This window comes from Vigna angularis, chromosome 3 (genome assembly GCF_016808095.1).
Source record: "Vigna angularis cultivar LongXiaoDou No.4 chromosome 3, ASM1680809v1, whole genome shotgun sequence".
In the NCBI taxonomy this organism is placed as follows: Eukaryota; Viridiplantae; Streptophyta; class Magnoliopsida; order Fabales; family Fabaceae; genus Vigna; species Vigna angularis.
In genome coordinates this window covers 14,942,326-14,970,229 of record NC_068972.1, presented here as the reverse complement: position 1 = coordinate 14,970,229, position 27,904 = coordinate 14,942,326, and the positions used below count along the sequence as shown (strand labels likewise).

Sequence of the window (27,904 nt, the reverse complement as noted above, 5' to 3'; positions counted from 1 at the left end):
CTAGAAAAATCTAAGATTGTTGAAAATCAAAAGTAAAAAAATAATTAAAACTAAAACAACTGCACAGTTTTAAATTTTATAGGGTGCAGAAGCAACTTATGGGGTGAAAAAAGAAATTCCCTAAATTCTAAGCTCCTACCTTTTCTAATGAAAGAAGGCTTAAACCCTTGAAAAACCAGAGACCTGTGTGGTGGTGAATCTTGCATCCTCCCTTCATCTGTTATCAAAGGTGTAAGTGTAACATTAATGTTTCTGAGTCCATGTTGAAGATGACGACGCCGTTCAAACGCTTACATTTAGTTCGCACACTTTATCGTTCATCTCAAATTGGAGAATCTTCGTCGTATCTGTGAGTAAAAACACTGCTTTCATCGGGATCTGACAAAATGCATCTTCTTTATCAACCCAAATGGTTGTTCTGACCTTGAAATGAAAGTCATGGCGCAATTTGCATTTCCTTACTATCAATTTGGTGTGTTTAAATTTTCAGACTCGTTAGCTGCAAGACTTATTCCTCTGCTATATCAAACGGTAATCTACTTTAAATTTGTTTTGTTGCTTTATTTCTATGCGAAAGGGATTTTATAAGAGAGATGTACGTGAACGATTAGGAACTGGCCTTTAACATCTACTTGTTTACATTCAAGTTAGTTTTTGCCTGATCAGGTTCTGAGGGTAATTTCAGGAGTTTGTATCCTCATTTATTAAAGGGCCAAGATGGCTTTCCCTTTACTGGTGTAAAATCTTTGACACTGCGATCTTCAATGGTAAATAGTCTTGAACATTTTAATCTATTAGGACCGTGATTTTTGGGATTGAAGCTTTTTGTCATTTTTATGTTTCTCTTAGGCGACTGAGTTGTCCATTTTCATGAACGATAAGAGGATGATAACTACTCAGGCCAAAGCCCCAGCACAAGCGCGGCAAGTGGTATCTCTCTTACGTTTCTTTTCTTTTTTTTATGACGCACAAGTGTTTCTGCTATTCTTCATGGGACATAGTATATGCTACATGTGTTTTATCCAAAATATACAATAGATAAAATTTATGGGGTGTTCTTTTTTGTATGAATGTTTTCTATATCTTTTGGGCTTCAGTCTTTAGTTATGGAACTGTTGATTTTAAGAATTCATTATCATGTTTCCTTTCTATGAAAAAAAAATACCAATTGAGGTAAATGGGTTCTTCAAACGAGGTTTTCCTATCTTCAATGACATGGTGTGGGGAAACTAAGACATGTAGTTTATGGCTACAGTTAAGCTAAGTCATTAAAAAGATTTTGATTGTTTATAAATTTAGAGTATTTTCATAAGATTCAAAGCATATTAGCATTTCACTTAACAGACCACCCGAGAAGCCTCCATTTTAAAACCTGGATATGCTAGATGTAAGTGCATGAGCCTCATTTGGATCTTGTTCTCTAAAATAGCCAGCTAGAGAGTTGATGGCTAGATGGATTTCAGGCTATCCTCTTATTTGAAGTTGTGCATTTATGTACAATTAAAAGGATAGTGTAAATGGATTTAATCTATAATAGCTTTGTGTGATTGTAATATCCCATTTTTAATAGTTTTAACACTACTATGGAAGTCTCACATATTTAATAAGCAAGAACAGTTAACTTAATAGAAAACATATAAAATATCATTATAGTTATCCACTCATAACCATAACAACAAACTTTATATACAACGACATTTAAACACTAAGAGTTTCTATGCAAAAACTTAAGGCTTAACTAGAGTTTTACAAAACATCAACTGTACACATAAACCACTCCTACTGTCTATACATCTATACCATCACCCATCACCCTCCAGCTCCTGCTCAACAAAAACATCATTCTCTACTCACACCATTTAAGTGATTATTGCAAAAGAGAAAAGAAACAAACCAACAGACACAAATAGAAGGGTAAACTAATTTACCAAAGAGCATACATATAACTGAAACATGCATACCAAACACATCAACACAAATAAATGAAAGCATATCAGCTTACATTCTAGAGTTGACTATCCAGATAAATTTATTAATGTCGAACTTTGGTGAGTTTTGCACTTGTAGTGATGAAACAATTTTCGCACCCAAGCTATCACATAAGGTTAATCTGTCAACTACTTATGGCAAAGGAATAAAACCATAGATTAAGACCTCTTGTTATCCCTCACCACATAACCCACCATTCTCTACTTGAGATTGGATGGTTATTGGAATGCCAAGATAACCCTCCTACAAAATCTCTACATCAATTCATACACTACCTGAAACAACCACAAGAACATCCTCCTTGGAATTTCTTTCACAACATTCTTTAACCATACATATAACCATGTTTACAAACTACAAAACATCCATAATTCCATACAATAGACATTGAATCTATATAAACCAGATCAAACCAAACAAGAATAAGAAAAAAACATAAAAAAACCAGAACTGGTGCCCAATGAGCAAGACCTCTTGCCTAGCGAGCCAACCTCTTGCCTTGCATAAGGAGAAAAAGAGTCCAAACCTACAAGGACAAAGTGGCACCCAACATCCAAAAGCACCGCTCAGTGCCACATAACACAGGAGCCCTCTAACTTCGCAACGCTCAACGCCCTAGAGCTTAGAGACTCTCTGACTTTGTAGAGCTTAGCCTACACGGTGCCACTCAACATCACACTAGAAACCAGAAACTTTGATTCTTGATCTGATTACACTCAAGACCTATCCAAATGACCTAATTGGTATTGTAGACACTTGATTGATTAAAAAACATGTTTAAACATCATATTGAATACCAATTTGCTCAATTGGTCAGCAACTCAATCCATCATATCAGACCAATAACAACCAAAAACCCAAACAACATACCAAATGACCAATTTCCAGCAATATGCAAAGCTAACCAAGTCCTAAATGGCACAAACTTAGACTTTTAACATCAAGCTCATTCAATAAACGATTCTCAGAATTTCACCTGTCAAACTGCCAATTCTAGACCAATTTCCAACCAGCACTCAACCTATTACTAAACCAAAGTTCAGCAGCAAAATGACCAATCAAACACAAATTTCTATCATTCTCAGCTTATAAAAAACTAGTTACAATTAGCAAGCTATCTATAACAAGAATTCACCATATCAAACTATCAATTCAACATGTCACACAATATCATAGAACTCAAAACAGATTTCAACAATGGTTCCATACAATTCCAACACACCAAATCAGATTATCAAGTTACTAAAACTTTAGAAACGAGATATTTAACTTCCCTTACCTGTTAGAAGCTCAAACGACTCTATGTAACCTAAAACAACTCCTTCAGCTCAAGGAACTCTATCTTCTCCACAAAACACCAGGATATGTCGTTAGAACCACTAATCAACAAAGAAACTAATAGAAGACTCAAACGACACATGCGATAGAGCCAACATCACATGCATTAGAAAACATGAAACTAGAGAAAAGAGCATAAACTAATTTACTCTCTTACAAAAACTGATTGGATAGATTTGAATATCTAACCTCAATGATCACTTAGGCGCTTCCTGATCTTCAAATAGATAAACAATGGATAAGTAGGTTTAGAGAGAAGGTAACGAGTTCTAAGAGAACAAGTTTTAGAGAGATGGTATGTTTCTATATAATGAAACTATTTAATTAGAATTCTATTTATACTTTTGAAATTTTATACTAAAATAAGTGAGTCTGATTGTTTAGAACATCTTATCCCTTCTAATATTTCTTTTTCTAGACTTTCACCGTGATCATTTAGAGATTATTTGATTTCTGTTTTGAGTTTTTAAAGATCAAAAAGTTGTCTGGTTAGTGTTTTCTTACTAGATGTTTTAAAACTATCCTACAAGGTCAATTTTGAATACTAAAATATAGAAACAGCTAAAAGATTTCCACACCAGTTTCCATAAAATCATGATGGCATAATTGTAAATATGTACATTCACTAATGGCAGTTTTCTAACTAACAAAAATGCAATGGTATCATTTGCATATGAATGAAAAGTAAACCATTAATATTGATGGAGCTCAAACCTAGCCAATTTTCAAAACTTTAGAAGTTGTCCTGCCAGACAAGTTTTTCATTCATTCTGTTTTCAAAATGTTATCTTATCTTAAATTTCATACTGTTTTAAAAATTAAAAACAGAAACATATGTCAAACAAGGCATTAATTTACTGATCTGGTAATTATTTTGATGCTTTGCTATCATATCATTGATGCAGGGTCAACAAATATCCCTATCAAGTCCTGGATTTATCTATGAACCTTATGAACCTCGTGAAAAAATCCCATTTTGGAAGAGGTTAGATCTCAGTGGTTTTAAATCTCTATGGTTTATACATGGCTTTTCATCACAAACAGACTAGTGTTGTGTATGTGGGTGTGTGTATATAAATTTGAAATTTGCATTGCTATTTATGCTTTTATTTTAACATTTAGAATTGTTTATGCCTTTTTCTAGTTATTTTCTTTACCATTTTGATATGCCTTCTGTGTATAAGCATTACATTTCCTTATAAACTATTATAATTGTTAGGATATTTATCCTATTTTATCATGATTATATTGTGTCTAGGGTTACCCTATTTATCATGTATTTGTGTATCAATTTATTCTTATAAATAGAAGATTGTGAGAGGGATCAATCAAGCCCTCTAGAATTATTTTACAGTTTCAATCTTAAGTTGGTATCAGAGCGGGTCGATCCCGCTCTGGTTTCTGTCTCGTAATATATATTTGTCCGGCGCCACAGTTCTTTGTCGCCCGCCGCTGCCCGCCGCCGGCCACCGTCAACCGTCGGCCATCGTCGGCCGTCGCCGGCCACCGTCCGGCCACCGTCTCCGGCCACCGTCACCGCCGGCCACCGCCCGCCATTGCCGGCCACCGTCGTCCATCACTGTCAAAGTTTCCTTCGTCTAAACCCTTAGGGTTTTCTTGTTCTTCGTTAGTACTATTCGTCTTCTTCAGAAATGGCGTCTGGCAGTACTCTTTCCTTCTCTGGAAGTCCATCAATTACCTCCGAGAAGCTAAATGGAAAAAATTATCTATCATGGTCTGCTGCCGTTGAAATGTGGTTCCTTGGCCAAGGGCATTATGACCACCTTGAGCGAGATGGAAGCCATGTGCCTACTGAAAAAGCTGATCAGTGGAAACAAGCAGATTTCCAGTTGTGTGCCCTGTTATGGCAATCAGTGGAACCCAAACTTTTTGTATCTTTGAGGGCTTTCAAAACTTGTCACTCCTTTTGGAAGAAAGCCCAAAGCATTTATGCCAACGATATTCAACGTCTCTATGACACTACGAATAAACTTGCATCTCTTAAAATGGCAGACCATGATATGGTGTCCTTCATGACTGAAGCCCAATCTGCTGTCGAAGAACTTAGGATGTTTTTGGAAGTAGATCCATTAGAGGATATAAAAAAGAAACTAGACAAATTCTACATGGTGTTGATCCTTCGTGCCCTACATCCCGATTTTGATCATCTCAGAGATCAACTTCTAACTAGTCATGAGGTCCCCTCTATGGAAACATTGACCACTCGCCTTCTGCGTGTCCCGGTATCTCAAACTCAAGAAGCGCATGAACTAGTGGAACCATCTGTCATGGTTGCCACACGAGGAAGAGGAGGACGTGGCACTAGAGGAGGAGGACGAGGAGGTCGGGGACGTACTCAATGCACATATTGTAAAAGGATGGGTCATACTCAAGAGAATTGCTACTCCTTACATGGTTTCCCTTCCAAAACCGCCAATATTTCGAAGACTGAAACTTCCACTTTGAAAACTGAAACCTCTACTTCTATGTTTTCTGAGGATGAATATCAAGAGTATTTAAGGTTAAAGTCTAACAGCTTGGCACAACCATCTCAATCTCCCAATACATCAACAACCTGCGTTTCTCAATCTATGGAATGTCAAAATTCATGGGTAATTGACTCAGGTGCTTCTGATCACATTTCTGGTAATACCTCTTTGTTCTCATCTATTTCCTTTCGAGAAAAACCTCATTTCATAACCCTTGCAAATGGATCTAAAACTTCTTCCAAAGGAGTCGGTCATGTTTCTTTGTCTCCCTCCCTCAATCTCAACTCAGTCCTTTTTGTCCCTAATTGTCCTTTTAATTTAATTTCCTTAAGCCAGTTGACTAAAATGTTAAATTGTTCAATAACCTTTGATCATAAATCTTTTCTGCCATCTTGAGTTCCCATGGTATCTTACATCAGTCTACTTGTCCTCATACACCACAGCAAAATGGTATAGCAGAACGAAAAAATAGACACTTGGTTGAAACTGCTCGTACCCTTTTGCTTGGTGCCCATATTCCTGTCCATCACTGGGGGGATGCCATCTTAACTGCATGTTATCTTATTAATAGGATGCCCTCCTCCTCTCTTGATAATAAAGTCCCTTTCTCCATTTTGTTTCCTAATGATCCTCTCTTTCATACATCTCCCCGAGTGTTTGGCTGTGTATGTTTTGTTCATGACATGTCTCCAGGTCTAGACAAACTCTCCGCTCGCGCTCTCAAATGTGTCTTCTTAGGCTATTCTCGACTTCAAAAAGGATATCGGTGTTACTCTCCTGAAACTAAGAAGTATTACATGTCTGCCAATGTCACATTCTTTGAACAGACTCCTTACTTCTCTCCATCTGTTCAGGATGTTTCTATCCTCCAGCAGGTCCTTCCTATTCCAATGGTTGAGTCAAATAGCTCCACTGTCTCTGTCATTCCCAGTCATGATCACAATCCTTCTACACCTGTTTCTCCACATACTGAGATCATCCCACACAGGGCCCCAATGGATAGTCCACCTCCCCAAGACAATGGTGAATCTCCTACTTCAGATTCTTCTCCCTCGTCACCTCCTCCCACGCCTCCTGGTGCAAATGATTCAGCATGGCCTATTGCCCTCAGAAAAGGTACTCGTTCCACTCGGAACCCTCATCCCATTTATAATTTTCTAAGCTATCATCGATTGTCGCCCTCCTATTTTTCTCTTTTATCCTCAGTGTCCTCTGTTGTTATACCCAAGAATGTGAAAGAAGCACTTGATCATCCTGGATGGCGACAAGCTATGATTGCAGAAATGCAGGCTCTTGACCACAGTAATACTTGGGAGCTGGTGCCCCTTCCCCCAGGAAAAAAGGCGGTTGGTTGTCGATGGGTGTATGCAGTTAAAGTTGGCCCTGATGGTGAAATTGATCGGCTCAAAGCTCGGCTTGTTGCAAAAGGTTACACTCAGGTTTATGGTCTTGATTATTGTGACACTTTCTCTCCTGTAGCCAAGATGACTACTATTCGTCTCTTCTTTGCCATGGCAGCCATTCGTCACTGGCCACTTCATCAATTGGATATCAAGAATGCCTTCCTACATGGTGATCTTGAGGAAGAAGTTTATATGGAGCAACCTCCAGGGTTTGTTGCTCAGGGGGAGTCTGGTATGGTATGCAAATTGCATCGATCTCTATATGGCCTCAAGCAATCCCCACGTGCTTGGTTTGGAAAGTTTAGCTCCATTGTTCAAAAATTTGGGCTAAAACGCAGTGAAGCAGACCATTCAGTTTTTTATTGTCATTCTTCTCTCGGGAAATGTGTTTACTTAATAGTATATGTTGATGATATTGTCATTACAGGAAATGATGCTGTTGGAATATCTCAACTAAAAGAGTACTTGTGTAGACATTTTCAAACCAAGGATCTTGGAAGTCTCAAATATTTCTTAGGCATTGAAGTAGCGCAATCAAAAGATGGAGTTGTAATCTCCCAAAGGAAGTATGCTCTTGATATATTACAAGAAACAGGCATGATTGATTGTAGACCGGTAGACAGTCCCATGGACCCAAACCAGAAATTAAGGACAGAAGAAGGTGAATTATTCTCCGATCCAGAGAGGTATAGGAGGCTGGTTGGCAAACTGATTTATCTCACTATTACAAGGCCAGATCTATCCTTTGCAGTTGGAGTGGTTAGTCAGTTCATGCAGGCTCCATGTATTGACCATTGGAATGCTCTCATTCGCATTCTAAGGTATGTAAAGAAGGCTCCCGGGCAAGGATTGTTATATGAAGATAAAGGAAGCATTCATGTCTCTGGATATTGTGATGCAGATTGGGCAGGTTCACCTATTGATAGACGGTCTACAACAGGATATTGTGTTTTTCTGGGAGGAAACATTATTTCATGGAAAAGTAAGAAACAGAATGTAGTAGCTCGATCAACCGCGGAAGCCGAGTATAGGGCAATGGCATCACTAACATGTGAACTTATATGGGTGAAACAATTCCTTCAAGAGGTTAAATTTTGTGACATCCATACTATGAAGATGTATTGCGACAATCAAGCTGCTCTCCACATTGCATCAAATCCAGTGTTTCACGAGAGGACTAAACATATAGAAATTGATTGTCATTTTGTTCGTGAAAAGTTGTTGACCAAAGAAATATGTACTGAGTTTATTGGGTCAAACGATCAACTCGCAGATGTATTGACCAAGTCATTAAGGGGTCCTCGGATTGAGTTTATTTGTTCCAAGCTTGGTACATACAATTTGTATGCTCCAGCTTGAGGGGGAGTGTTAGGATATTTATCCTATTTTATCATCATTATAGTGTGTCAAGGGTTACCCTATTTATCATGATTATATTATGTCTAGGATTACCCTATTTATCATGATTATATTGTGTCTAGGGTTACCCTATTTATCATGTATTTGTGTATCAATTTATTCTTATAAATAGAAGATTGTGAGAGGGATCAATCAAGCCCTCTAGAATTATTTTACAGTTTCAATCTTAAGTATAATGATTTATCATGATCTTATGTATAATTTCTCTGAATCATCAGATGGTTCACTATAAGTGGTTGGAGAAGAACAAAAGTTGACATAATTCTTGAGGTGATTATGCATATAAATTATTTTAATTTTGGTTTGCATTATTTCCCCAAATTTCGAGAATAGGGCCAAACTATATTAATGTAACCATTCATCCAAATTGTTCTTTCCATTCTCTTTTCTTTACACCCAGTCTTGGATAATAACAGATTGCTGCTTTCTTTTAAGGGGGAATTATTTTCCTCTCTTTGACGTCATTCTTCTCCTTTTCTCCTAAATATTCTCTTTTATAATAGATTGGAAAAGAAAATTAAAATTAAAATCACTCTGAAAGTGTTCTCCCTGGACTTATTTTGATCCATTCTCTCTTTTCTTTACACCCGTTCTTGGAGAATCGCAGCAGATTGTTGCTGTCTTTTAGGGAGGAATTATTTTCCTTTTTGAGTTCATTCTTCCCTTTTTCTTCTAAATATTATCTTTTATAACAGAGTGGAAAAGAAAAAGAAAATTAAAATCAATCTGAAAATATTGACCCTGGACCCTTTTATTTTAATGGAGCCTATCAATAACCTTAATCAAGCTGTGTTTTGCTCTGTTGCAGCTCAAAAGTGCCTATGCTATTGCTAAATTAAGAAAAAAGGGATATTCAAAAAAACAGTTCTACAAAGAGGCTGTCAATATGTACAAGGAGGTATCCTCTGTTGCCTTTACTAATTTTTTTGTCTAATTCATCGTGACAAGATCAAACAACAACTAACCAACAAAGTCTTTCTCCTTTAGGTGGTGGTGTCTGCTAAGTAAATCAAATAATGTGTTTTTCTTTCTTGTTACTGATTCTACCATTTGATAAGATCTTTTACCAATTACCTGTTAGTTCAGGCAGCACTACTGTAGAACTAAAAGAAATTAAGGAACTAAAAGAAATTAAGAAATGGAAAAAATATCTCATTAATTACACTTTTGGTCCCACTAGTTCCAACTTTAACAATATGATTCATATCTTTAAAATCTCTAATTGAAACAAATAAATAAATTCAGTCCTCCTGGTGTTTCATTGTTTCTATTGTCAGAAAAGATAGTGCCACTGTGCCACATTTGTAAAACTGACTTGTATTCCCATATCTTTTCTTACGGGGCTCATGTTTGCTAGTGTTGCACTATCTCTGGATTCTCTACTGCCATAGAGATGATGTGGATCAGTTCCAAATCTTCAAGATTGTCAGATGATATAGGTCTACTTTACATCAATTTGTTGAAAACTAGAGGGATCAATTATTAATTAATTTAATTTGATACAAGTGTTTAAATTGTTCAAAATTATGAATGATGAATATGCTGCTCTGAACATGCAGTCTTTTTTAAATTTGAAATCTCTGCTAGTTGTTGAGTTACTTATGATGATTTCAAATCCTTATTTAATTGAACAGATTGTGTGGGTAAAGCAGATACCTAATGGCATTTGATGCCCTTTCTTAAGAAACAAATTCATTCTTATTTTGTGGAATTGCCACACCTTGTGAATGCCAAAATTGGAAGCACGCACTTTCTGTTACAGAATGTTGGTGCATGGTAGCTATAATTTAATATATTAGGAGAGTGTATTGTTGGAAAGATTTGAAGGGAGACCATTTTGGAGTGATCAGCCAATTCAGATAGTGTTCAGGAGAACCAATTTAAACAAATGACTTGAAGAAATTAAGTACAAAAAGATATTTTGTCTGGTATTTGTTCATGTTTTGAATTTTAACCAGCTAGGACAATTTGTAATCATTATTTCTTGGTAGTTTCTTTCTATTGGTTGTAGTATACGTTGTTGTATTGACTTTCTTTTCCTCTATGATTTCAGTAGGGATATCTTGTTAGCCCCAATGCTGATATTTTATATGTATATATACATTTTTTTTCAGATAAACACTCTAATAGCTAATGGTGACAGAAGATCTTTACGGAAATCAGTTACTGAGAAGATGTTTTCTGTATGCTTCAGTTCTTTTATGTGATTTTATTAGTGAATATGACCTATAATGCAATTCTGTGTATTATTTTCATTAATAATTTCTAAAGGGAATATAGTTTAATTTTTGAGATCTTGTGTTCATTTTCTTGTCCAAGGCACTTAAGAATGAAATTAAACAAAGAGAATCTGCATGGAGCAAGGTATATTGGGAAATGGTTGAGCCTGTTGTTATGATTCGAACTCTGCGGGCACGTCTGGTTAGTATTCTTCTGCACTGTTTAAGTTTTGGTCATGATGTGGCAGGGCAACTCAAAATATAGGACAAATATGAAAGAATAGAAAGAACATCTGCCTTTACTGGCATTAGATCACATCAAAGAGCTGAGGCATGAACTTGCTATCTGATAGGTTTCTGGTAAAGAAACCTATAGAAACTCACACTGACACACTCCAATATACTACACATAATGTTGTATAACCTCTCTTTGTATTATCAACAGTCAAGAATACAAAGTATACTAGTGATGAGAGCTTAACCTCCCCCTTACAGGACTAAAGAATTCCTGTCAAACTATAACTCTCCAAAAACTACCTCTAATCAAAATACAATGTTTATTTATACAACCCCTTCCCGCCTTTTCTAACTGCCAAGGCAGTTAGGCTAATTAATGTTTCTTTCTTCTTTCATACACTCTTAACCTCCTAACATTACCCTCCTCCCTTTCAACAACCCTGTCCTCAAGGTTGAACTCAGGGTATTGATCCTGGATAGTCACCCTGTCTTCCCAGGTTGCTCCTTCTCTGCCTCCTTCCTGCCACTCGACCAAAATTTGTTGTATTATATCGTCTCCTTGTTGTCGTTGTCTATCCCCCAGAACTCTCACCGGCCAATAAGTTGGTCCATCTGCTTGCAACTCGGTTGGTAGATCATTCTCTACTTGTTTTTCCCCCACGGCCTTCTTCAGCTGTGATGCATGAAAAACTGAATGTATCTTTGCAGATTCAGGCAACCGCAATCTGTATGCCACTTTTCCCACCTGCTGAACCACCTGAAACGGTCCAAAATAACGAGCTGCGAGCTTGGGATGCAACCGAGTAGGCATGGTAGATTGTCGATGGGTCTAATCTTCAAATAGACCCAGTCATCCACCTTAATATCTACCTCTTTCCTCCTTTTGTTTGCCTGTTGTGCCATTAAATCTTGGGCCCGATTTAAATGGAATTTCAACTGCTTCAGCGCCTTGTCCCGTGTCATTAGATCTTGGGCTACTCCTTCCACCGGTGTCTCTCCTGGAACAAACCTACTCAAAGATGGAGGAGCCCGACCATACACTGTTTCGAATGGTGTGCACCGCGCGGCCCCCTAATAACTGGTATTATACCAGTATTCCGCCCAAGGTAGCATTGCATTCCAGCTTTTGGGTTGTTCCGAACAAAAGCACCTTAAATATCCTTCCACAATTCTATTCACCACCTCCGTTTGCCCATCTGTCTGCGGGTGGTATGTTGTGCTCATCTTGAGTTGGGTTCCCTGCATCTTAAAAAGCTCCTTCCAAAATATGCTTAAGAATAGGGGATCTCTATCACTAATGGCCGAAACCGGGATCCCATGCAACCTGACAACTTTTCTAATAAACACCTCGGCCACTGTTCTCGCTGAGTAGGGATGTTTGAGTGCCATGAAATGGGCGTATTTACTCAACCGATCTACCACCACCAATATGGCATCATAGCCCTGAGACTTGGGTAGCTTCACAATAAAGTCCATGCTTACCTCCTCCCACACTACCTGGGGTATAGGTAAGGGTTGTAATAACCCTTGGGGCGAGACAACCATGTATTTGTGCTGCTGACACACCACACATCCCGCCACAAAATCCGTGACTGCTTTCTTCATGCCTACCCAATATAAAGCTTGGCCGATCCTCCTATATGTGCGAAACACCCCAGAATGGCCTCCTGTACTGGTCACATGGAACTCAGCCAATAACTTGGCGATCCAAGCTGATTTGGCGGATATTACCAGCCTCCCCTTATAATGTAGTCTGTCATTCTCCAATGTATAAGCTAGATGACAGTTTGGATCTCTTTTGATATCTCTTATTATTCTGCCCAACGTTTCATCCTCTTCGACCTCTCGCAACACTTCTTGGAAGTCTTGCCAATATGACCTGGATATCACCTGCAATGCCGCTTCCTCCATACCTCTTTCCTCTTTCCTCTTTTCTGGACAGGGCGTCAGCAACTTTATTGGAACTCCCTGTCTTATATACAATTTCAAAGTCATAGCCCATTAGCTTGGTTATCCAATTTTGTTGACTGTAAGTTGTAATCCTCTGCTCCAGTAGGACTTCAAACTGCGTTGGTCAGTATGTACCACAAACCTCCTCCCTAGCAAATAGGGTCTCCAATGTTGGATTGCCAGAACCACCGCCATTAGCTCCTTTTCATAGATAGATTTACTCAGGGAACCCTCCGATAGGGCTTTGCTGAAATAGGCAATAGGTTTCCTGTTCTGAGTCAGCACGACCCCCAACCCTCCTCCTGAAGCATCGCATTCCACATGGAACATCTGAGTAAAATCTGGCAAAGTCAAGACTGGCGCAGAAGTGACAACAGTCTTCAATGCTTCCATCGCGGTTCTAGCCTGTTCCGACCACACAAATTTACCCTTCTTTAACAACTCCGTTAAAGGCCTGGCAAGCTTCCCATATCCTTGCACAAATCGCATGTAGTACTCTGTTAGACCGAGGAAACCCCTCAATGCTTTCAGGGTTTTTGGTTCTTCCCATTCTAAAACCGCTTTGGTCTTCTCCGTGTCCATCTCGACTCCTCTCTCTGAGATTTGATGTCCCAGGTATCCTATCTGCTTTTTCCCGAATTCACACTTCTTTCTATTAGCGACCCAGCCATCCCGTTCTAATACGCCTAGCACCAGATCCACATGCCCAAGATGCTCCTCCCAGCTAGCACTGTATACCAAAATGTCATAAAAAAAAAACCAGTACAAACTTCCTTAGGTACTACTGCAGGAGACCATTCATCGCGCTCTGGAATGTGGATGGCGCATTCGTGAGACCAAAGGGCATTACTAAAAACTCGTAATGGCCCTGATGTGTGCGGAAAGCCGTCTTCTGTACATCCTCTTTCCCCATTCTAATCTGATGATAGCCTGCTTTTAAATCGATCTTCGAAAAATAGGTAGCTCCTCTCAACTCATCCAAGAGCTCTTCGATTACGGGTATAGGAAATTTATCCGATATTGTGGCTCTATTTAAAGCTCTGTAATCCACGCAGAAACGCCAATTGTTGTCCTTTTTCTTTACTAAGATAACCGGACTAGAGAAAGGGCTTGTGCTTGGCCTGATCATCCCGGCTTTCAGCATGTCCGCCACTTGTCTTTCAATTTCTCCCTTCAACAGGTGTGGGTACCTGTAGGGACGTACATTTACTGGATCCTCCCCTTCCTTCAGTGGAATTCGGTGCTCCATATCCCAGATGGTGGTAATCCCTGCACCTCTTGAAATACTCAGTAGTGCGCCTGCAACACTGCTTCCAACTCTGCATTTTGCTCCCTCGTCAAATCAACTGGCCCCTCACCGTCCACCTCTTTCTCCACTCGGCCCAGATCCCAAGCTATCACCCATGACTCAGCATCTGTCAACTTTAATAAAGACTGAGGCTCCACCAGTTGTCGGGCCAAAGCTGGGTCACCTTGTATCATCACCTTCTTACCATCCACGTTATACCCCATTGTCATTTCTTTCCAATTTATCATCACCTCACCCAGTTTAGCTAGCCATTCAACCCCCAAGATGACGTCTACTCCGCCTAGTTCGAATAAATGGAGCCTCTCCTCAACTGCTGCCTCTGCCAGAACGATTTCTACCTGCTCACAACACCCTCTAGTCTCTTTCCTCTGTCCATCCCCCAAACTCACCTGATAAGGGGGCGTGTCGTTTATGGGTAGCTTCAGCTCTTTCGCCAGTCTCCGGCTAATAAAGTTGTGATTGGCCCCGCTGTCGATGAGGACCAGCACCTCCCCGTCGCCAATCTTTCCCCTTAATTTCATCGTTTTTGGTTGGGTTAACCCTCCTGCGGAACAAGTCGATAACTCCATAGGCTTTGGATTTTGGTCTACCCCTTCTTCTGCGTCCTCCTCCTCATCCTCCGCCAACAACAATACTCGCAAACTCTTCTCCGAACAGCGGTGGCCGGGTGCAAATGGACCCCCACATCGGAAACATCGACCCTCTTCTCTCCTTTTAAGAAATTCAGGATATGGTAAGTTTCGCACCGCCCTTCCCCGATTGTTGCCGCCTCCGGTCACACTCCCTCTCGCGCTGCTCGCAGGCATCGCTCCATCTCTCCTTGCTAGTCCATTACCCTCCGTTCCGCCTGTCCGGTTCGTGGACTGATGTTCGGTTTCGCCACGTATTACCGCCCCTATCATGCGCGACCCCGATGGGTTAACTTTGATCCTGTTCCAGCCACCTCCTTTCGACCTCATCACCGCATCTTCTACATCCCGCGCGATCCTTATCGCAACCATAAATTCTTGAGGATCTTGAATGCGGACTTGCCCCTTTATGTCTTCTCGCAGACCGGCGAGAAAAACCCCCAGCACCAGCTCCTCCGATAACCCCCGAGTCTGGCCTATTAGTATTTCAAAGCTCCGGACGTACTCCTCCACTGATCCTTCTTGCCGCATTGTCGCAAGCTGCTCAAACACAGTTCCTCTGGACCCCCCTCCAAACCGATTAACTAATGCCGTTTTTAGGGCCGTCCAAGAACGAATCTTGGCTTTTTCCTTCCAAACGTTAAACCAGTAACTTGCACTACCCTCCATACTAATGTATGCGAGCTCCACCTTGTCCTCCTCCGCCACCTTCTAAATGTCAAAGAAACGTTCTGCCCGATTAATCGGGCTGTGAGGTTCCACCCCTTCGACGGATGGTAGATCCACCCGTTTTCGCCAATTGTGCTGTATCCCCACATGATCAGGTCTTCCCCCATTATCACTCACCAAACTGTCACTCCCTTTAGAGTTTCCGTCGTGATTGTTCATTCTCGCCCCCATCATCCGCATCATTTGCTGTATATCCCGTCGCACGGCAGCAGCCTCCACCTTCATCCCCTCCATTGTGATTTCCAGCGCCTCCATTCTCCCTTCCATGGCTTTCACCCAAACACTCCGCATGTCCTCTTGATCCGGCAGGTCAGACCAAATTGATAGGTTTCTGGTAAAGAAACCTATAGAAACTCACACTGACACACTCCAATATACTACACAGAATGTTGTATAACCTCTCTTTGTATTATCAACAGTCAAGAATACAAAGTATACTAGTGATGAGAGCTTAACCTCCCCCTTACAGGACTAAAGAATTCCTGTCAAACTATAACTCTCCAAAAACTACCTCTAATCAAAATACAATGTTTATTTATACAACCCCTTCCCGCCTTTCCCAACTGCTAAGGCAGTTAGGCTAATTAATGTTTCTTTCTTCTTTCGTACACTCTTAACCTCCTAACACTATCACTGATCAAAATCTGGTCCCATTGGATCAAGTAATAGTATAACTATGATTAGCTTTGGTAGGATGCATTGTTGGAGATGTTCTGACCATTTTACTACTGAAAACTTTGAAGTTAATCAGTTTGTTTCTTGGTATCTTTGTATAGTTTCTCTGGAGATCTCCCTGGAGTTACTAGTTATATCTTGTAGGCATCATGTTAGGAATCTGGGTAAGAATCCTAACTTTCTACCTCACTCACACTTCAGTAAAACTCACAACAAGAAACGGTAATGAATCGACTATATTCACATCAAAGAATCAAGAATACAATTAGGAAAACCAGGAGCTTAACCTCCTTCACCAGGTCTGAACCGGTCTACAACTCAAAGTAAAAACTGTCTACCCGTAACTACAAAAGAGGTCCTTTTTATAGACCTTTTCCCGCCCCCTTAACTGCTCAACAGTTAAGTACTCATCTTTATTTCTCTACTATCTTTCTCCTTTCATAAACCCTCCATGTCCTAACATTACTCCCCCCTTGAGGATCAACCTTGTCCCCAAGGTTGAACTCTGGAAAATGCTCTTGCATTGTTATCTTGTCTTCCCAAGTTGCACTATCCGCCCCTCCTACTTGCCATTCAACTAGAACCTGCTCCCGCCTGTCCTCCCCTTGCTGTTGGATCCTTCTATCCAATACCTTGGTTGGCCAGCAAGATGGCCCCTCCATCTGCAAATCCACTGGCCGAAAAAGCCGATAGCTTCATTCGTTGTGGCTCCGCTTTGACCTCCTCCTCTTCATCTTCCGCTAATAACACAACCCGTAAACTCCTCTCAGGGCATTGGTGCCCAGGGCTGAAGGCCCCCCCACATCTAAAACACCTCCCTTCTTCCCTTCGTTTCAGAAATTCTGGGTAGGGAAGGTTTCGCGAGTTCCTTCCTCTACTATCACTTCCCACGGGGCTTCCTCCTCTCGCCGAATTACTCCCGGTCGCGCTGTCTCGTCTCACTGATCTGACGCTCTCGGTTGGGGTCATTCTTCCCGGATTGCTCCTCGGCGGTTCGGTTCTTACCACCACCGCTCCTCCTCCTGTCGTTCGCCCCCATGAGGGGGAATTTTTCGATGTCGTCCAACCCATCAAACCTAGCCTGCGTAGAGCCTCATCGACGTCTCTCGCCAGTTTCATCGCTGCCATCAAATTTTGTGGGTCGTGCGGTCTAACCTAGCATCACAATTCCTCTCGTAGGCCCGCCAGAAAGTATCCCAACAACTGGTCGTCCGAAAACGCCTTCGTCTGTCTGGCCAGTGCTTCAAATTCTCTCACGTATTCTTCCACGGTGGTTGTTTGCTTGATTGCCGCCATCCTCTCAAAAATGCTGCCACGGTAGCGACTCTCGAACCTGAACAACAACACTTCCTTGAGTCCCTCCCACGATCGGTCGCTCGCCTTTTCCTTCCAAAACTTAAACCAATAACCGGCGCTTCCCTCCATTAATATGGGCCAGTTCGATCTTCTCCGCCTCCGCCACCTTCTGTATCTCAAAGAATTTTTCGGCCCTGTTAATCCAGTTCAAAGGATCGGGTCCTTCAAAAGTGGGTAACTCCACCCTTCGCCTCCAATTGGGTTGGTTCTCTGAACGCTCCCCATCTCTTTCTCCTTCTGCGTCGTCGCGCCGGCCACCCTCATTATCATTGACTGAACCATGGCTCCCGTCGGAGCTCTCCCCGTTTTGCTTGGTTTGCACACCCATCAACCGTAACAATTCTTGGATGTCTTTACGCATCGCGATCGAGTCTTGCCGGTTTGCTGCTAACTCCGCCTTCAATCCGTCTACGGCCATTTCCAGATGTTCCATTCGTCCTTCAACTACGTTCATTCTTCCCTCAATTCGGTTCTCCAGAGCATGTAACTTCCCTCAATTCGGTTCTCCCCCGATTTGGGATCCGGCAGGTCGGACCACTTTGTTAGGAATCTGGGTAAGAATCCTAACTTTCTACCTCACTCGCACACTTCAGTAAAACTCACAAAAAGAAACGGTAATGAATCGGCTGTATTCACATCAAAGAATCAAGAATACAACTGGGAAAACCAGGAGCTTAACTTCCTTCACCAGGTCTGAACCGGTCTACAACTCAAAGTAAAAATTGTCTACCCGTAACTACAAAAGAGGTCCTTTTTATAGACCTTTTCCCGCCCCCTTAACTGCTCAACAGTTAAGTACTCATCTTTATTTCTCTACTATCTTTCTCCTTTCATAAACCCTCCATGTCCTAGCACATCATGTTGAACAAAAAACTTAATTTTGAAGTTTTTAAACTAGTTTGCACTGTATAAATTCTGGGATGAAATAGTTCAACAAAATTTTAATTGTATATTATTCTGAAGTGCTAGTCAAACAAGCACGTCCTTTTGATCTACTAACTTCATGCTGAAGTGCAGATTATATGTGATGCTGAATTGTATTGTCACTCTCTCTCACACATATTTTCAATTCAGTATTTTGGTTTTCAATATAATGATTTCTTTTATTGATGACTTTCTTTTCAATTACAGATTGGAGTTGATAGGAAAGACCTAGATAAAACATTTATTCAGCTTACTCTCGAGATTTTGGCTAAACAGGTATGCTCTACATTAAAATTGCTCCAATCCCTGAAAACTTATACCATGAGTAATAGGAACCTAAACCACTCAGAACATTAAATAAATGTTATATTAATTGCAGAAATTTGAAGCATATGACTCGAAAGGATCCGTGGTAGCCGGAGATAAAAGCAAGGAGGTAATAATGATGCTTGTTAATTATTGTTTTTAAAAACAGTTTTTTGTATTTCAAATTTGTTTCTCTGAACACATGTAAGCATGTATTCAAAAGCATTTCAAATTTGATGACCTATGTACACATTTCTGTTCTTTAGAAGTTTGTCTACGGGACAATTAAGCATGTATTTTTATAGTAGATGAGAAACCATCTCCTAACTATTTCTGTTTTTTTTTTTCAAAAGCACGTGTGTTGAAACAATTGTTAAGCTTAATAGAACTTGAATTCAATATTATTGTAAGAAACACTTTTCAAAAAAAAAATGTTTCCATTCCGTCCCTGTGGCATTCCTGGATATTCATTTCCTTTTTCTTTATACCAAATTATCAAAAAACCCTAACCATCAAGGAAAAGTTAGTTGGTTCTTTCTTCATTGGCTTTTATTTTCTCGCTCATTGGTAATACAGAGGGGAGCAGTTTGGAATGAATTTTCTGTGGCATGAATTATATAGTAGTAGATTACTCATTCATTTTCTAGGAAATGACAAACTGCTTTAGTGAAGGGAAATTCATATCCTTTTGACTTCCAAAATCAATTGCTAACTCAAGTTTGCTCCTATTTTTTCCAGGTTCTTGTCCGTGATATATGGGTATTTGAGAAGTCTATGTTTCACCCTGGCGCAAGGTGGCGTCTATGTGGACGGATAACACCAAAAGCGTCATACTTATCTAGTTGAATAAAAAGACTAATATTTATGATAGTTAGCTGTTCCCGTGTTGCATCTTGTAACTGTTGAGCTGAATTCTTATATTTGTTTGTCTCTGGAGCCTTGTCCTTTGAATATAAAAGTATAGGTGTAAACCTGTGCAAATTTTGTTATTCGAATGAAATTCATTTGGAAATTATTTCTTCGTGTCTCCTTGTCAGTTTCTTTCCTTGTGGGAATGGAATCTGCCAACGTAAAACTTTAATGAAATAGTAAACGTGGAAGAATGGGCAAAAGAGATTCTATTCTCCAACCCTGTACATTTTCATCACGACAAATACATTGTCAACTCCGTATTAATTCGACAACCCTGCTAATAATTTGGAAAGAGTAACTAAAGCATAACAATTAATTACATCGCTCAAATTTGGTCGTATCGCAGTAAACATAATCAGAGCAGGGGAGATGCAGTGTCAAGCAATGCCTTCCTATATTCTTGCTTTCTACTTTCAGATTCAATGGCAACTTTCTAAGAAAAGCAAAGAATATCTTCAAAATATTTCAATATCTACTTCCTGATATAAACTTCTATATTGTTAGTTGACGGTGGGTTTAATCAATCTCTTCTTCCACCCATTTCACACCTTTTTTTTTCTCTTGGTAAGTTTTAGCAGATGGACAAAAGAGAATTCCAATTTCAACCAATGGGCATTTGTTGCAGGCTCTACCATTTCCTAAAAAAAGCTCTGACTTCGCAAGCGTCAAAGAAGGTGACTTTAGGGCGTTCTAGACATGACAGTTCAAGCTCGACTGCGCTAAGAGGTTCTGACTCTAAAGCAAAAGAAGAGGTTCAGTCAAAGACACCAAGCGAAGTTGATGACGGCAAGAAGCTTCCACCAACTGAAGGTCTTGCAGGCGACTCTATTTCTTCTCATGTACAGCTAGCTGAAGAGAAGAATAACTCATGCATGAACGATGATAATAAGATGGAAGGAAAAAATGAGGTATTAACATCGCCAACGCCAGCGCCAACTTTAGCAGCAACGCGATCTATAAGGAAAACCGTAAGCATAAATGAGAACGTGGAAGAGATTCCGCCACCTAAGAAGTTTAAGAGGATCTGGAGTAAGTCCTTCCAAAAAATAGGTTCTCGGGATGAGGAAGAAGAACCAATGCCTCCTCCGCGACCTATTCTGAAAGTGGCTTCTGATCTCACTGACAAGTCATATTCTTAATTTCACGTTTCGGGTGTAATATGTTAGTGGTTTAGAGTTTACACAAGCCCCGTGTGAATGCCATGGGTGGCCATAATGATTCTACGATTTGCTCTCTTTTATTCTTTACATTAATATTTCTAAGTCCTCTTCTGCTTCTTAAATTCGAAAGAAATCGACTATTCATCTTATTAAATGCACATGTCCTCTCATCTGAGTTTCTCACAAGACTCTGATACCAATAGTATTTGCAAATACTCCAACTTTGTCCTGTGCAATATCTGTTTGTTCTATACTAGACCGCATATGAAAATGAATCAGAGAAATTTAATAAACCATACTGAACAAAATGATCGTGCCTAGATTCATCATATCCATCATAGAAACCATACTGAACTCAGATTAAAACATTGCAATATTTTGTAAACAATGATAACGCAGGCTTTGCCATCATGACAAGAAGCAAAAGAAGCTTTAATACAATTATACAAAGCCCTACAAACAGAATAAAGTTGCGTAGTCGACCTACAATCAAAAGACTACCTATGAGTGTCAACTATCACTTTCCTAGTTTCCTTCCATCCTATTGAACCCCTTCTCATGTAATTTAAAACTAAAAATCAATCTATAAACCAATATGGGAAGCACACTATGTACATACACTTAAAGAATTAGGATCACCTTCATTTTCCACAGGAGCATCATCATCATCATCAGAGTCAGTAAGATGATCAAAAAACTCCCCAAGGTACCAGGGACACTGATCATTCCAGTCACCCCTGGACGCCGTGGCGCGCCATTTTTGGTCAGCTATCATCTCAGGAGAGAGTCCCCATTCCAGCATTTCTTCTTCTGTATGATGAACAGCTAAGCTGTATTCACCACCATTTCCTAGCTCCATAACACGGAACTCGCAGTTCCCGAAATTGTTTAGGACCTCAAACTGCTCAACCGTCCACTTGAACCACTTCATAAGGAAAATACGCGATGTCAGCCCGTGAGAAACAATTACGAAATTCAAATCATTGGAAGGATCGTGACGAAGCCTGTTCATGTCTATGTCCCTCCACAGAGATTCAAAGAAACCTGTAAACCAATCAAGACGGAATATTGTTATCTAGACACGTTTTACCATTATGTTTTAATATTAAAGAAAAAATTACTTTCCTAAAAACTTTGACAAATATTTAACATAGTGATTACTTGACACAATCATGAACTATCTAATAGTTCACACTAGACAACAAAAATTTTAATACGAAATTTGTTTTAGTTTGACTCTAATTGCACATTTTACCATTCAAAATTTTTTCATACAAGTTTCAATTCAATAAATTTTATCACTAATATTTTAAAATTAAACACATTTGACTTCTTAGTTTAAGTCTGATAAATGTTAATGTCATAATGACCGACAAAACTCAGAAAAAAAGAAGTAAAATATACTTAATTTTAAAAAAATAGTAATATAATTTGTTAAGCTGACACTCAGAAATTAAAATATGGAAAAGCGTTAAACCTCAATAATGATATGGGCAAATAAGTTTAAATGAAAAAAAAAAAAACAGAAGCTTATTTTTAAAATTTTGTTTAATTTCAACATCTTACGTCATAAAATATGCTAAAATTTTAAAATATTATTGGTCACATTTGTCAAATTAAAATAAAATTAAATATATTTTTAGTAAATGAACATTTAATATAAAATTGAAATTCTTTTTTATATGAAACATTGATATATTTTATGCTGTCTTTAAATTTAAATCATAACTAAATATAGTTTTTTTAATCAATTTAACTTTTTAATTTTTTTTTGTATTAAAATGATTATAGTAGTCTATTATTAAAGTTTGGAACAATATATATCAAAAGTTTCAAAAAGAGGAATTCCAATTTTACTTTAAATTTCAACTATTAAAAATATATTTATCATTTTCAAATATGCAAAGATATAAATTTATTCTGTTATCTAATCCTTTCCGTCTCCTATACCCATTTCACTTTATTCCCTAACCATTTGATACCTCAATATAATAATCAAACTAGCTGGTAACATTTGTGCTTGAGAACCGATTTGATTCCCTTTCATTCTCCAAATTCATAGAGAAAAAACATTACTCATGTTAAAGTTTGATATCAAGAAAATTTATTATTGGTATTACTGCTTATAATAGTAATTAATGAATGATCTTTAGAAAACCTTTATGTTGGAAGGACATGTATTAGTTTCATTTCATCATACTTAAATTAAGTCTGCATCTTTTAAGCAAGATCTTTCTTTCAAAGGTGGATAAAGAAAATATAGATTTTAGAACAGAAGATCTCAGCAAAAGTTTTCACTAAGATTTTTAACATAGATTAGTCTCTCTTTTTTTAGTTAAACATGTCAGAGAAGCATTTTTTAAAACGCGTCTTCATGGATTGAAAATTATTAAAACTAAGAAAAACGAGTCTAATTATCGTTCTTCTCTTATGAATTATTAGTTCTGTGAAAGTTCGTTCAAATCGTGATAATTCAACTGCTAAAGTATTTATCGATAAATTAAATAAAAAAATGAAGGATAATGAGAAGTTCATTTTGTAGACCAATGGTAAAGAAGAGAGAGTTAGGTTACTTGAAACGCGATCGAAAACGTCGGCGGCGGACTCTCCCTCGGGGAAGCGATAGAAGAACCTCCCGAACCGTTCGCGGGCTTCTTTTATCACCTTCATCCTCTCTTCCTCCTGAAAGTTCCCGAAGTCCTGCTCCCGAATCCGCGACTCTTCCCTCACGCCAATTATCCTCTTCTTCGAGAAACACCGACCTACCTCGCGCAGCGTCGATCGCGTGCGTGCGTACGGCGACACGTAGAACTGCACTCGCCAGTCCGATGAGCAGCCGTCCCCGCCAATCACTCGGCGGAGGCGGACGCCAGCTTGACGCGCCTGTCCGACACCCTGCGCGGTTAAATGAATGCTGTGGTCGGGAGTTGTGGTGTACGCCGCCATGTCTCGGTTCCCCTGCGACTCCCCATGCCTCATCAGAATTATTCTCTTCGGCAGCACTCCCTTCATATTTTTCTTTTCTCCCTCAATTTCAAATTTACAATGTTCTAACTACTTCAGAATTTGAACAGACACGCCCTTTCTTTCTGCAACGGATTTTGAAAATCAAATACTGTTACTAGTTTTGTAAATATCAGAATTTAATTGCTTTTATATATATACAACTCTATGTCAACATATTTATTATGAATAGAAAACCGTTTTCATAGTAAAAATGACTTTATTTTATATTAATAATAATTAAATTAATTTGATTTTAGGAGAGTTCCTCTGGTCAAGCCCTGCAGCTGTATGGCGTAAGCGTGTACACCTATTTCTCACCCATCTATAAATTTTGGTAGCTTTTTGTTGAATATTTTAATTACTTTTCTTTTCTTATTTTGAATGTTGTACTCTTTTCAAACTTCAACCCCGGACACGGTGTTTACCTAATTTTATAAGAATGATATAATTTAAAAATGTATAAACAATTACAAACATTTTTAATTCAGAAAACTTTTCTTTGTTACGACAAAAATTACAACTATTATTGATAACATCGTTAACTATTATTTATGTCATAATATTTTTTTATACTTTTTATTAAATGATTTTATTTTTTATAAAATAGATAAGTTTATTATTTAATTAAATATATAGTAGTACCATCTTTCTAATAAAACCTATCTGGATAATTCATCAAATACAATTCCTTATTTCTTTCATATTAAATAATTATATTTTACTTTTAAAATCTTACTTTCTTACATAGAAAAATATAAAGACAAGAAACACAATTGTGTATTTTCTCTAATGTGTAATAAAAAAATAGTTTTAGTACAGTACATAACTTTTAAACAAAAAAATAATTATTTCTTTTACAATTAAGCATGTTTATATTTTTGAATTTACATGATAAATTTGAATTTGTCTTTTTTTAAATTTTAATATATTTTGGTCTCCAAACTTTTTTTAATTTAATAACATTAATTTTTTATTATTAAATGTGTTTTAAAATGTCATTTAAGCTAAAATATTTCAAAATGATGCAAATAACTAAAATATCATTCAAAAACACATTTTTAACATGTAAAAGAAAATCCAAGAATAGAAAAAATATATTAATCTATTTTTAGAGTTTGAAACCAAAATATATCAGAGTTTAAGATACATGAATTTTAATTTCACATCCTAACTAAAAATATATTTAACTCTTTTTTTTAATATTTCAAAAAAAGTGAATTGTTCTTTTCTTTTAAATTTTTAACTTAAAACAAATGTTGATTAACATTTATATAAATTTTAGACTTAATATGGTTTTATGTTTAGACCATTTATTTTGATTTCTTTCTCTAGATTATAAAGAAATATATTTTTATACATTAATAAAGCTTATAATATACATAGAAAAAAACACTTAATTAATAATAACTCAAATTTATACATATATTTTCCTCTTTTGAACTTCATGAGAATGACATTAAATTTCTACATTATATTTATGTAATTACGATGATAAAATTAAATTTATGAGAATGAGTTTTAAAATATAAATAATTATAAAATGTCATTAAAACAATAATCTATATGATAAAAGAATTAAAAAATGAAAATATTAAAAATAAGTAAAAAATCAAATGTGTGTCTAAAAACGATTTTATACATTATTGGACGAAGAAAAAAAAATATATATATATAACTAAATGTACGATAAGATAGAAAAATAATTGAGAGATTAAAAAACAAAACATTCCACATATATTATCGATTTACCATTAAAAAGTTATATGAGAAAAATAAAAAGTTTTTCAAATACAATAAAAACTAAGAATATAAAATAGTAAAATATTTTTTTTTCCTATTACTTAGTAAATAAAAGGTGTTTACGCAATTGAAATTGAAAATCAAATATTATCATGTGAAAAAAAACAATAAATAAAAGTATTAAAAGGAGTATTGTAGTGTATGTGTCATCCGATGATATATCAAATTTTTTTTATTGATCGTCCAAACTTGAAGGAGACCGATCAATTACGATCAGAATCAACTAATTATCTAGCTAATCTAAACAGGACAATAATCAGGTTCAACAAAATTGGATCGTGATTAGATCAACCATATTCAGAAGCCCACAAAGAAAACTATAAATATAAATCAAAGGTACGATTGTTGAGACTTTTTACTATGCATTTATTACATCATTTTTTGTTTAACCGATCGAACCTAAACTGACTTAAGCATCAGACTATTTTTTGAGCATAATAGACTGGTAGAGGAGTATCCCTTGATCCTATAGAAGAAGAACTTGAGGAAGAGTTATTGCAATTCAAATTACCTATGACAAGGTCAAAGAAGAAACATTTGGAAGAACAAATTTCCTCAAGGCTCATGATGCTCTATGAATATTGGAATTCAAGGAACATGAAGATCATGTTGAAGCATAATTATTACCCAATTCAAAATATTTGTAATTAAAATTTTCTTTTAATTGCAAACAATTCATTTTTGTATTTGGGCTTTTTTTAGGGTTTATAGGTTTTCTTAAACCTATATGCTTTGTACATAGAGGTACCAAAAGATGATATAAACACTTTTGAGTCTGAGTCATATTATATGCATTTGCAAGAGATGATTCTTTTGGTTATTAGATTAAAACTTTAATTTTGTCAAAAATTAATATCTTTGTGGTGGCTCTTTACTTAACTTGTCAATGTGTTAGATTGTGACGTCTTCATTTCTGTCTTATTCTGCATTATTTTTTAATTTATTTTTGTTTTACTTCTCGAGGATCTAAATTCAGAAAAGATTGTATTATTTTTTGAATAAGATCGTATCACATGTTCAAATAAAAAGATAACACTTAAGGAGTAAGTGACAGATGGATTATTTGAAGTATACATTTGATGACCCTATACTCGAAATAAGTATGAAAATAATTAAATGTGAGACCTTAAAAATTATTTAATTAACTGAAATTAATAATACACAATTCCAAGATAGTTACATAGAGAGAGAAATGTGTAATTAAAATTGTAATAATAAGAAGAAAATCATAAAGATGTAGGTGAATTTTGGAGATATAGAACAAGTAAAAAATATTAAAAGAAAAGAGGAAAATGTGTGTAGATAAAGAAAAAGTATAAGAGTTACAAAGTTGAATACTAACTTTTTTAGGTTATTTATTAAATTATGATTATTTTAACAATTTAAGAATGAAAATAAAGACGAAAATGTATATTTGGATGGAAAGAGACATATATATACATAAACATTCTCGTCTCTATATCCAATTAAAAGAAGTATATATTATGAAACCTTGTAAGCATAGCTTAGTGCAGAGATTTTCTATCAAAATAAAAATAAATTCAGAAAATATTCACAATTACCAGTCTATTTGTCATTCTTGTTAATATTTGTTTGAAAATAATTATAATAATTAAAATAAAGAAAATGATTGTTTTATATATTAAAACTTTAAAACAATATATTTTAAGCTTAAAAATAACATTGGTTTATCACTAAAAGATAGAAAATAAGTTGGATTATCCCATGATGGCTTACATCAAGTTCGAATCATACACACTTTTTTATAAATTTGATTAAACCTAAGTTTTAATAAAATTTTACGTAGTTAAGAATGTTAAATCTTTATACTAAAAAGTACTTTCATCCTAACATATCAGTCTATGTAAGGAATATTGTATTAAATTATTCATAATACACTAAATTCATTTATTTAATTTTATTAATTAATAGGCATTACATAATAGTCAACCTTAAAGAATCCTTAAAAAATAAATTCAACATTGTTTAATAACCTTGCTACAAAATAGATTTTTTAAATAAGTAACTTATTCCGTATAATAAGTTTACTAGTC

At 37.1% G+C, this 27,904-nt stretch overlaps 2 protein-coding genes across 4 annotated transcripts; one reads left to right on the top strand and one right to left on the bottom strand.

Annotated features, from left to right (window-relative positions):
* Positions 1–164: 164 nt before the first annotated feature.
* LOC108345580 (uncharacterized) lies at positions 165–19,987 on the top strand. The gene is made up of 12 exons (XM_017584190.2): positions 165–349; positions 491–531; positions 667–767; positions 850–930; positions 4,233–4,312; positions 8,857–8,908; positions 9,447–9,536; positions 10,753–10,821; positions 10,958–11,059; positions 18,874–18,942; positions 19,046–19,102; positions 19,711–19,987. The coding sequence occupies exons 1-12, from the start codon at positions 261–263 to the stop codon at positions 19,816–19,818; spliced, it is 939 nt and encodes a 312-aa protein (XP_017439679.1). The 5' UTR covers positions 165–260; the 3' UTR covers positions 19,819–19,987.
* On the bottom strand, positions 957–24,201 carry LOC108345581 (phosphoglycerate mutase-like protein AT74). Of its 3 annotated transcripts, XM_052874161.1 has the most exons (4): positions 23,618–24,200; positions 21,684–22,088; positions 3,517–3,544; positions 3,295–3,331 (listed from the first exon to the last, which is right to left on the bottom strand). In XM_052874161.1, the coding sequence occupies exons 1-3, from the start codon at positions 24,054–24,056 to the stop codon at positions 3,525–3,527; spliced, it is 864 nt and encodes a 287-aa protein (XP_052730121.1). In that variant the 5' UTR covers positions 24,057–24,200; the 3' UTR covers positions 3,295–3,331; positions 3,517–3,524. The 3 variants fall into 3 exon arrangements, with proteins under 3 accessions (XP_052730120.1, XP_052730121.1, XP_017439680.1); XM_052874160.1 differs by having other exon boundaries at positions 957–3,544; positions 23,618–24,201; XM_017584191.2 differs by lacking the exons at positions 3,295–3,331; positions 3,517–3,544 and having other exon boundaries at positions 21,343–22,088; positions 23,618–24,199.
* Between the last annotated feature and the right edge of the window lie 3,703 nt (positions 24,202–27,904).

Bases quoted from the DNA above. Each gene is read 5' to 3' on its own strand.
- LOC108345580 (XM_017584190.2), top strand. From the start codon at position 261: ATGTTGAAGATGACGACGCCGTTCAAACGCTTACATTTAGTTCGCACA. The intron at 532-666 runs GTAATCTACTTT...TTGCCTGATCAG, and splicing joins TTCCTCTGCTATATCAAACG to GTTCTGAGGGTAATTTCAGG. The intron at 9,537-10,752 runs GTATCCTCTGTT...ATTTTTTTTCAG, and splicing joins CTGTCAATATGTACAAGGAG to ATAAACACTCTAATAGCTAA.
- LOC108345581 (XM_017584191.2), bottom strand. From the start codon at position 24,056: ATGAAGGGAGTGCTGCCGAAGAGAATAATTCTGATGAGGCATGGGGAG. The intron at 22,089-23,617 runs GTAACCTAACTC...ATTGGTTTACAG, and splicing joins CGTTTTCGATCGCGTTTCAA to GTTTCTTTGAATCTCTGTGG.